Source organism: Zeugodacus cucurbitae, chromosome 2 (assembly GCF_028554725.1).
Source record: "Zeugodacus cucurbitae isolate PBARC_wt_2022May chromosome 2, idZeuCucr1.2, whole genome shotgun sequence".
NCBI classification, from domain to species: domain Eukaryota; kingdom Metazoa; phylum Arthropoda; class Insecta; order Diptera; family Tephritidae; genus Zeugodacus; species Zeugodacus cucurbitae.
In genome coordinates, this window is record NC_071667.1 from 6,657,731 (window position 1) to 6,669,876 (window position 12,146).

The 12,146-nt window shown below is 34.2% G+C and overlaps 1 protein-coding gene across 7 annotated transcripts in view; it reads left to right on the top strand.

The window, feature by feature from the left end:
- Positions 1–12,146, top strand: part of LOC105210052 (G protein-activated inward rectifier potassium channel 3) — a 99,031-nt gene that overhangs the window by 66,995 nt on the left and 19,890 nt on the right. The window contains exon 1 of one of the 7 annotated variants that reach the window (XM_054225300.1): positions 6,456–6,968. The exons of the other annotated variants lie outside the window; for them this stretch is intronic. Coding sequence (XP_054081275.1) covers positions 6,889–6,968 — 80 coding nt within the window. The 5' untranslated portion in view covers positions 6,456–6,888. Of the gene's footprint in view, positions 1–6,455; positions 6,969–12,146 lie in introns of those variants that run through there. 7 annotated transcript variants of the gene reach the window in all.

The window sequence follows — 12,146 nt, forward strand, 5'->3', positions numbered from 1 at the left end:
TTTAATTCAGAGGAATTCTTTTTCTTATAATAGTGTGTCTTTGTACCAAAAATGGTTAATATCGGGTCATAACTTTTCCTAGCGCCCATATACCATATGTTCGGTTGCACCCGCTGTTAGGTAGGCTTAAAAGATAATGATTTGCATACAAAAACCGAGTAAGCATTGTCGAGAGAAACGAATAAGTGATGTTTGTGTGTGGCTTCAATTCGTTGTTATTTAAATTCTCTACTTATACTGCTTTAAATGTCATCAAATAAATTGCATGCAATACGTCGTTTATTGCTTTGGTGATTTCAATAGTACTGTTGCAGCGGTTTAATAACGATCTATTTTACTGGCTTTTTGTCTATTAAACATAGCAGTATCATTATAAAGAAGAAGGAAGGGATAATTTCAGATGTAACCGAACATTTTATACTCTCGTCATTTATTGATGTATTTTTATTAAGATAACAGACAATTCCACATATACGGGATACAGATTAACGAAAATTATCATATACATTGCACATATTAACCGATTTATAAGGTATAAGGTAAGGAATAGGTTTTATTCCGAGTTAAAAGGGAAGTATGCATGGTTGTGAACCGATTTCGTCCGCTTTCCATCCGTGTTATTAGGATGGGAAGAAAATATTATATACAGCAGCTGAATTCAGTTTTATTTCTACAATTTCTTCTGTAAAATTTAGTTTTTATGATGTTTTCTGTTAGTGAGTTAACGCACTTTTAGTAATTTCCACAGACGGACGGACAGACAGACATCCGGATTTCAAGTCGTCTCGTCATCCTCCCTATATCTAGCTCGTTTAGTTGTATGACATACCAACAACCGTTATGTAAATAAAACTATAATACTCTCATTGCAACATCTTGCGAAAGTATAGATATGCATGTATAGTGCTTTGGCGTGTATTATACCGTTAGCTAATTAATAACGGAGACGTTTTTGTATTGTATTAACAAGGCATCGCGGATATCTCACAAATTAGGTTGCTGCGCTTATCAGCAGCATTCAGCTGTTAAGCGTTGGTATTTGTAATTGTTGTCGTGCAAAGGCATTCTGTAAATACATAGTAGACATATGTATCTATGTAGATACATACTACAATATTAATTGTTCCTGGTGGTAATATTTGTTAATGCAATGATTAGTTTCTATACTCTCGCAACATGTTGCACAGAGTATAATAGTTTTGATCATATAACGTGTATGTCCTTAACATGACACCATAACATAACAAACACAATGCATGTGAAAAACTAACGAATAACAATTAATGAAGTAGCAAAGCTGATGTGTATACCCCTATTGTAAAGTGATCGAATCAGATAGACTTTAAAATTGTATAAGGAAAGTAGGTTTCTTGAGTTATGGTTTTTGACCTATAAGTTTGCGAATAAACTAAAGCACTTTTTGCAGTGAGTTCATTCATTTTCATGCTACATGATGAAAATGACTCAAAAAAGTTTTCTTGGTGCAGCCTTAGTCGTTTCGTTTTAGGTGTTACAAACAACCGTTATGTGATAAAAAGTATTATACTCTGTGCAACATGTTGCGAGAGTATAAATATTAAACATTGCGGTAACAAATAATAACACCAGGAACAATTAATATTGTAGTGTATATCCACATTTGTCTACTATGTATTTACAGAATGCATTTGCAAGACAACAATTAGAAATATCAACCCTTAACAGCTGAATGCTGCTGATAAGCACTGCAACGTAATGTGTGAGATATTCGCGATGCTTTGTTATTACAATACAAAAGCGCCTTCGTCATTAATTAGCTATCTGTAGGATACACGGGAATGCACTGTACACTCCGCGAAATTCAATTAAAGGCAGTGCAGTTTTAGCTGTTAAATTCAAATATAAATCAAGTCAAGTATAAAGTCAACTAGCTGGAAGCTGGGAAATTCCTCGGTCGTTTTCAATTATATTTTCCGCCCAGCTACATTGTATCCAAGATTTTACGTTCACCTTATTTTGTAAAGATATTTTACATAATTACTCCTGTCTATGGTATAAAGCCCACCGGAGGTTTGAAAATTTGTGTTGGATGTTTATGGGGGCTAGAAGAAGTAGTGACCTGAGTTAGTATATTTTTGGCACAGAGACATACCAGTGTATGAAGCACATCTCCTTTAAGTAGTGTGGTCTTTCCAATGGAGTGGATGTCTTAATCTTCCTCGGCTTCCACCAGCGTGCACCTCATTACATTGAACGCTTTCAAAGCCGGATTGCTTTCGTCCATTCGGACAACATGATCTACCCAGCGTGCCACATTCTTTTTATTCGCTGCACTATGTCAATGTCGTCGAATAACTCATATAGCTTATAGTTCTATCGTCTGCTGTATTCAACGTTGTCATTGTCCAAAGGACCATAAATCTTTAGCAAAAACTTTCTCTCGAAAACTCGTCTCGTCTCGTCTCATCGGTTGATGACATCGTCCATTATTCAGCACTATAAATCAGGACGGAATGATGAGGGACTTTTCGAGTTCGAGAGAGAACTTTTACTCAATTGTCTACTCAGTCCATAGTAGCACCCGTTGCAAAGAGTGAAGAAGATTGAGTTATAGAAGATTGTACTTTCTCTATTAAGTTCTGCGGCTTGTGTAATTTTCTTCAGCAATTGATTGAAATAGTCGAATAATAGTGAGTCCCCCTGTTTGAAGCCTCGTTTGGTATCGAACTGTTCGGAGAGGCACAAAATTCAGGTACAAAATTTTGACATTGTGGTCTTTTCGTGCTGTCGAAACAGGAGTGCAAGTCTAGTAAAAAATCCATCTGCTGTCGGTTGTAATAGAGGCTGAATTTACTAACTGATGTACTGAAGATATCTTCTACGCCCACTCTGGCATTAAAGTCACCAAGCACGATTTTGACATTGTGGCAAGGGCAACGCTCATAGGTGCGTTGTAGGAGCTCATAGAAACATCTTTGGTTATATCGTCCTTTTCTTCCGTCGTGACGAGGGCTCAAATTAGCGATATGTTGAAGAACTTCGCTGACATATTTACTGACATTTTCAATACAAAAAACTTATGTTCGATATCAGGCCAAGTAAAGAAAAAATTATCAAGATTGTCAGGTTGGTACTTCGTTGCTCGATAGAAAAATAAATTGTTAATTTACGAAAACAAAATGCGTAAAAAACTACCGCGTAACGACTAACGACTTAACAGAGCTGGTCTGAATACCCCTATTGTCTGGTGAACGATCAGAACTGAATCAGATGTATTTCAAAATTGTGGTATAAGGAAAGTAGAAGCGGTTGTGAACCGATATCCGGATTTGAACTCTACTTGTCACTCTGATTACTTTGGTATATAGGATTATGTGTAAACTCGTTTGGTTTTAGGACTTAACTTTTTTATTTTCGCTGAGTGTACACGAACAGGTGAACATGATGGTGACATGATTTCCACACACACATATTATAGCCAATAGTGTCGTCTTAATTAACAGTTAATTACAGACAGATTCAAGACGACAACACGACTTATACTCTAAAACAACGTTCCCAGCCATGCGGTTGTTGTTGTGCTTGATATCAGTGTTCACAAACTAACACATTCAAATGATTTAGTTCAGCACATTCAACAAGTCCTTAAATTTCGCCGTAAAAGTGAGTTTGGGTCAATGGTTGGTTTTTGATCAACTATTTTTGTATAATAGTGCAGAAAGAAAAACAAATAAGTAAGGAAGGGCTAAGTTCGGGTGTAACCGAACATTTTATACTCTCGCAATTTATTGATGTAATTTTATAAAGATAACACAATTCGATCCATATATTCGGTATAAGGTTCAATAGAATAACGAAAATCACCATAAATAGTATATGGGGACTGAGGTAATTCCTAAACCGATTTCACTCGTTTTCACCAACAAGATACAATGTATCGAAGACTATACGCTCCCTTAATTTAATATTACTTATAATTAGGTATATGGGATCTGGGGGAAGTTATGACCCGGTTTTTACCATTTCAGGTATAGAGAGAAACTGTTATAAGAAAAAAATTCAGAGGGAATGAATTACATTAAAATATCTGAGGGATTTACATATATTTTCGGTGAAAAATTACCCTTAGGCACTGAGTTCTTCATGTTCGATATCAGGGGCCTTGAAAAGTCATGGTCCGATTTTGACAATTTTTCCAGAAGTGATGTCACAGCTCAAATACAGTATTTGTGTAAAGTTTTATTCCGCTATCTTCATTTGTTCCTAATGTATATATGTAGTATAAAGTGAACGATATTCCACCCATATTCCACCCGTGTCATCAGGGTGTCAAGAAAGTGTTATATACCGAATTCCATTGAAATCGGTCGAATAGTTCTTGAGATATGGTTTTTGACCCATAAGTGGGCAACGCCACGCCCATTTTCCATTTTGTAAAAAAATCTCAGTGCAGTTTCCTTCTGCCATTTCTAATGTAAAATTTGGTGTTTCTGACGTTTTTCGTTAGGGAGTTAACCCACTTTTAGTAATTTTCAACCTAACCTTTGTATGGAGGTGGGCGTGATTATTATCCGATTTCTTTCATTTTTGGACTGTATAAGGAAATGGCTAAAATAAACCACTGCAGAAAGTTTGGTTTATATTGCTTTATTGGTTTGTGAGTTATATACCAAAAACCTATTTGGCGGCGGTGCCACGCCCACTTTTCAAAAACAATTACATCAAAATGTGCCCCTCCCTAATGGGATCCTATGTTCCAAATTTCATTTTCATAACTTTATTTATGGCTTAGTTATGACACTGTATAAGTTTCCGGTTTCCGCCATTTTGTGAGCGTGGCAGTGGACCGATTTTGACCATTTTCGAAAGCAACCTCCTCAGGGTGCCAAGGAACATGTGTTCCAAGTTTCATAAAGATATCTTAATTTTTACTCAAGTTATCGCTTGCACTGACAGACGGACGAACAGATTTTCGGATTTCAAATCCACTCGTCATCCTGATCGTTTATATATATATAACCCCATATCTAACTCTTATATTTCTTGGTGACACAAACAACCGTTATGTGAACAAAACTATAATACTCAGTGCAACAGGTTGCGAGAGTATAAAAATTATAAAAGTTTTTTTTTGGCATTAAAAACATAATTTATAATTTTAAATGGTATTTGAACAATTTAACAAAACAGAAAAGTAAATATTTTAATAAAATACATAAAAGTAAATAAATATGATTATATGTAAATCTACCACAGGATTAAGTAGCAAAGTTCGAAGCGAAAGTTCGGAGAAAAGCAAAAAAAAAAAACAACTGTATAATAATCAAACCCAAACATTCTTACATGCATGATGTTTCTATAACTAGGGTTGTTCTAAATATTTTTAACAAGTTCTCAAGAAAGCTTTGCGATTCCAAAATGTTTTCGTAATAATTGTTCACTCACTATTTGTTCGAAATAATAATATTGGTTAAACATACAGTAACAAATCCAATCTCTACTAGTTATGAAACTCATTGTTGATGTATGTATTGAAAAAGTATCAAAATAATATAAAACATAATGAATCATGATATTTGAAAACAAAGTCAATGGGTATTATCCAAAAGTCTACAACAAAACAAAATAAAATACAATCAATACTTCTGAAAACAAAAACAGCCTTAAAGTCTACGCTTGCCTATTAATTCCATACATTTTAGGCTGCAAGTATAGCAGAGCATGCAGTGAATTAGTGTAGCAACACTTAACCCAAGCAGCTGGACGCTGTTGATAAGCGTTGGAACATAATACGTGAGCAATGCGCGATGAACCAAACACAGAATTACCATAACAACACATAAGTGTCTCCGTTAATAATCAGCTAGTGAGAGAATGCACGTCTCAAGCAATGCATTTACTATTTTAGAACAATGCAACAACACAAACACCAAAACAAAATGCAATTGATAATATTGAAAGCAACAAAAACTATTACAACAATACACTTGTTATCAATATTTACACACAGAGCATATTAAAAATAGAAACGAGGTAATGACAGAAGATTTCAAAACACCAACACAGCTTAGGGTTTAAGAAGTGCTCTAGTGTTACCGTTCCGCAGAGCTGCATTATCCGGTATTTCATTGTTGTTGCTGTTATTTTGATTTATATAATAGACTCCGTGTATTGGAGTTCTTTGCTATGCATTGTGTGCACGGAAGGTTATGGAAATGCATTGGCAGCATTTAGTTTCGAAATCGATAGCTAATGATGCTGTTGTACCTTGACTGCGGCGTCTAATTTATATTAATAAGTTCTATTTAAAACGGTGGAAAGTGTAGTGGCGTTTTAAAAAAATTTAAGTGAAAAAGCAATAAAGTTGATTTTTCATGAAAATTTTCGAAAACCTGTGATTCCAATTTTATGTTTTTACACTGTTGCATTATTATTGAGATTTAGTAATAATAAAAAAATTTAATGAATAAACAAAAATAATAAAAGTATAAAATTTGAAGTTATAATATTTTAATGTTAAACTAATTTATGGAATTACCGATTTAGCATACTATTTTATAATATATATGTATGTTATTATAAAACTAAGTACCGCTGTCCTTGACAGTGACTTTTATTATGCATTTTTGCATTTCCTTCTGCAAACAGATTCTAAAAAGAATTCGTATTTATAGCATTGATACTGCAAATAGAAAACTAACAAAGTGGTGAAGTGTAAAAAAAGTGAAAAGCGAGCGTGAAAATTTTAAGAAATTATAATAATATGAACAAAATGAATTAAGTTCAAATTACAAAAAGATAAATAAATAGTGAAAAGTATATAAAAAAGTATTGCCTCTCTATCGGTAATAGCACCGCGTATTATTTACTTTTTTGTCACTTTCTTTAACATAAAACCATTACAATGAAATGCAGCATTTAATAGCAAAAATGTTGCTTCTACTGATGTTTTTCATAATTTTCACTTGGCTTCCGCTACAAAGCATTTGGTAAATTTATTAATTATCTTTTGTTTACTATTATTTAAAATATGTTTAATTAAATTAAAAATAATTAATTTATTAACTTGCTAACAACCGTTAGGTGAATAAAACTAGAATACTTTGTGTAACCTGTTGCAAATGCATGCATGTAGGTAAATCTCTCAGAAACTCTGAAGAAATATGCAGTTATACTTCACACAACACATAGAGAGTTTCCACTTCAGCTGTCTATGCTGTGATTGGTGAGAAGTGTTGCCAGAAGTGCAGAATTATTTTCGAAATTAGATTTATTATTATTATTTAAGATATGAAAACGACCCCATTTCAAAAAAATCTTCTCTACTAAGCTGACAGCATTTGAATTGGTCAAAGAGAAACTCGTTATTAATAAATTCTCTTAGAGGCTACAATTGCATAAATGATTGAAGAAAAAATCATTTATTCAAATTGTATTTGAATTTTTAGAATGAAATGTCATGAAATAAATCCCATGCAATATGTCGTTGGTGATTTCAAGTGTATTTGTGCAGCGGTTTCGATATATTTTAATGGCTTTTTGTCTATTAAACATACGAGTATCCTTATAAAGAAAGGCTTCCGCTTTTTCTGTGGATGTAAGAGTTTTACCTTTGCCCATGTTGACATTATGGATATTTTTTATATAAATATACGAGGGCTCTATATATATTTCTGGCCTAGTAATGAAAATAGGAATATTTATCAACGAAAATGGTTTTATTGTTTTTCAAAATATTCTTCATCAAGATTTATACACTTTTGCATGCGCTCAAACCAATTTTCGAAGCACTTTTTTTGAGACTTTTTTGAGCGATTGTCAAATTGTGCGGGATCCAACGAGAACAAACCTTTTTTACGGCCAGGTGTTCATGCAATATCCAATGTATGCTGGTGGAAGAAATGCATAGGCATGCCTCTATCTGAAGGTATGTTATATGACGGTCTTGCATTATCAGTTCACGTACGGCATCGATGTTTTCTGGCACAACGGCTGTTTTTGGACGACCTTCACGGAATTCGTCTTTGAGCGAGCGTCGGCCAAGATTGAATTCGTTGTACCAGTTTTTCACAGAGCTATAGGATGGTGCTTCATAGCCATACAACGATTTTACTAACTTAACGGCTTTAAACGCATTGCCTTTATTTGCATGTCATTTCAAAAATTTCTCTAATGCATAAATAACACCAAATATCTAGTGAAACTAACTAACTAAGGTAAATGTTTTCTAAAAGCTAATTATTGAAAAACAATCAAGACACAAAAGAAAATTTCACAAATATGGTATCATTTGATTTAAATTCGTATCTAGCAGCTAACAAGGAAGGAAGGCTCAAGTTCGGGTGTAACCGAACATTTTATTTTTATTTTTATTAAGATAACACACAATTCCACATATTCGGTATACAGATTAACGAAAATTATCATATATTGTATATGAGGGCTGAAGTAATTTCTGAACCGATTCCACTCATTTTCACCACCAACGAACACTATGTCCAAGACTATTCGCTTACTTAATTTGGCTAAGATATTTCATATATTAGTCGATTTATAAGGTCGATGTTAAGGTTCCTCCATTATATATATAAAGTGAAGTAATCAGATGTAATTCGAAATTGTGTTATAGGTGAAGTAGTCGTGGTTGTGAACCAATTTTGCCCGCTTTCCATCCGTGCTATTAGGATGGTAAGAAAATATTATATACAGCAGCTGAATTCAGTTTTTTTCCACAATTTCTTCTGTAAAATTTAGTGTTTATGGTGTTTTCCGTTAGTGAGTTAATGCACTTTTAGTAATTTTCAACATGGTGGTGGTTATTAACCGATTTCAACTATTTTAATACACTGTAATGAGGTACGTAAGGCAATCGACTGCAGAAAGTTTGGTTTATATAGCTTAAGCTCTCCTAAGTGTGATCCTCCGAACCAACCACTACTTTCATAACTTTATGGCTGAGTAATGACACGAAATCATTATACTCTGTGCAACATGTTGCGAGAGTATAAATATTAAACATTGCGGTAACAAATAATACCACCAGGAACAATTAATATTGTGGTATGTATCTACATATGTCTACTATATATTTACAGAATGCATTTGCAAGACAACAATTAGAAATTTCAACCCTTAACATCTGAATGCTGCTGATAAGCACTGCAGCGTAATGTGTGAGATATTCGCGATGCCTTGTTATTACAATACAAAAGCGCCTTCGTTATTAATTAGCTATCTGTAGAATACACGGGAATGCACTGTACACTCCGCGAAATTCAATTAAAGGCAGTGCAGTTTTAGCTGTTAAATTCAAATATAAATCAAGTCAAGTATAAAGTCAACTAGCTGGAAGCTGGGAAATTCCTCGGTCGTTTTCAATTATATTTTCCGCCCAGCTACATATTTACATTGTTGCAAGTCGAGTAGAAAATCGTTCTGCTGTCGCTTGTGAGAGAGCGGGTCCTCGTCAACTGAGCGGCTGAATTTACCAACTGTTGTACCGAAGATACCTTCTATGCCCACTCTGGGATTAAAGTCACCAAGCACGATTTTGACATTGTAGCAAGAGCAACGCTCATAGGTGCGTTCTAGGAGCTCATAAAAACATCTTTGGTTATATCGTCCTTTGATTTCGTCGTAGCGTGGGCTCAAATTCCCGATATGTTGAAGAACTTTGCCGACATATTCATTGATATTTTCAATACAAAACTAGCCAAAACTGCTGAGATCCATGTTCAATATCACGCAACCAAGTCAAGTAACGAAAAATTTATCAAGATTGTCAGGTATTCATTTCAAATAGAGTACAGCCCTTCTACCATCTTCATCATCAAATGTTGGGCTTCTGGAATTTTTCTTACTGAATTAAATCCGCTCTGATGTAATCTCTGTACCAGATTTATATTCATAACTTTATTTATGTCTTAGTTGTAGGTGTTTATAGCATTTCGAGTATAGCTATTTTGTGGGCGTGGCAGTGGTGCAATTTCACCATTTACAATCCTAACCTTCTTTTAATGCCAAGGAACACGTGCACTAAGCTTCATCAACATATCGCAATTTATTGTTTGCACGAACAGTTATCCGGATTTGAACTGTACTTGTCACTCTGATTACTTTGGTATATAGGATTATAGGTAAACTCGTTTGGTTTTAGGACTTAACTTTTTTATTTTCGCAGAGTGTACACGAATAAGTGAACATGATGCTGCCATGATTTTCACACACACACATATTATAACCAATAGTATCGTATCGTCTTTATGAACAGTTAATTACAGACAGATGCAAGACAAACAATGTCCCCAACCATGCGGTTGTTGTTGTGCTTGATATCAGTTATATGTATGTTTATCGTGCGTTAGGATGCAGCCGTCTTGTCATCAACAATTACAAGTTTGTGTGAAACAATCATATACGAATACTGTTGTCGCTAATTATCGACAGACTCTTGTTTGGTGCCACCTGTTGCATTTCAAGTATAAGCACACAAATATATTGCATTAGTTAATGTTTATTCTTATTCTCCATTTTCTAATATTATATATATGTGTCAATTATTTTACGCATATTTCATACATAAAACATATTTAAGGATTTCAAAATTGGTCGTGCTATTGATGCTGCTATTGAATGAGTATAGTAATGTGTGAGCATACCATACTATTTTGCGTTCTACAGGTGCAACAGAGGAAGCAAAATTAATCTATCTATCTTTCTTATTACAATTTTACATGCAAAACAAAAATAACAATTTTATAACTGTTTCAATTGAATATGCAATATCGCAAATATGACCAATGGCTCGACTTATGAACTCCCTAAATATAAAATTGAAAATTCCAAATATGTGTAAATATACATTTGAAATAATGCGCAAATGCAACCATGAAAAGAAAATTAAAAGGAATGCTGAATTACGCCGCTGCGAACTGTTACGAATAAGTGCGATTTCACACACGTCAATTCCTGTGGCGAATTCTCGGGCGATTCTCTTTTGTTGCCGCCTATTGCATTCACACGAGGAATTTGTGTTCGACAACTCTGTTCGTGTTTTTCTGTCATTCTCTTTCATATTATTTTCTCAACTTCTTGTACGCATCGTTTCCAAACAAAAAATATATTTCATTAACTAATTTTTATCGTTATTTTCCATTTCCAAAAATATGTTAATTATATTATGTATATTTCTATATGTATTTGCAAAATACATACAAAAAATAAATTATAAAATGCAAATTTTCAAATATGTTGTATACATTAATTTTAAAATGTACGCAAATGCAACGCTGTTACGTAGCAGCAAACAGTTACGAATAAGAACGCGTGTTGCCGAACACAGCATACTCGGCGCTATACTCCTCTCTCCGTTTCCCCCTCTCCTATAAACTAAGAATTGCCGCAACAGGAGTTGACAGGTGTGAAAGAGCTCTAAGAGAACAGCACGGCAGACTCGGCACGAGTTCGCTTGCCTCGTCCGCCCCCTCTTCTATTAACTAGGATTTGCCGAGACAATATTATACGTGTACGAACGAGGACTTACACTCAGTGCGTGCTCGGCGGGCTGCCGATCACTGCTTGATATACCTGACGACAACTAACCGTATGTTCGTGTGTTATTTACAATAAACAGTGTGTATTCTATGTCATACAAATGCATTTTCTAGGATTTGGTTTTCGAATCGTGAGCCTGTCGTACCTTGATAGCGATGTTCAAATGGTTTTAGTTTAAGTTCTAGTTGAGACGTCTGAGTTGACGGTTGTGTGAACCACAAGTCTGTCCAGCATAGAGATTGGAGCTTGAACAGTTTTTGTAAAAATATTGAGTGAAGTGTGAAAGTGAAGTGGAAAATATAAGTTTGATAAATAAACTCCATTGTTTATCTCATACTCATAATTAGTATCAATGCTGTTTTCTTAAAACTCCTTAACATTTTTTGATTATTGAATTTAAACTTGTGAAGTTAATGAATTACAATAAAACTAAATAAAAAATTTGATAATTTTTAGTTAAATTAAATTTAGAGCATCCTTTTATTTTTTAGAAAGAGTTATCATTTATGATCTATCGGTCTTATTTTGACATTGGAAATTAAAAAAATAAATAAATTGATGTGGCTGTGAAGTGAGGAGAAGGTAAAAAAGTAAACGTGATAGTAAAACAAATT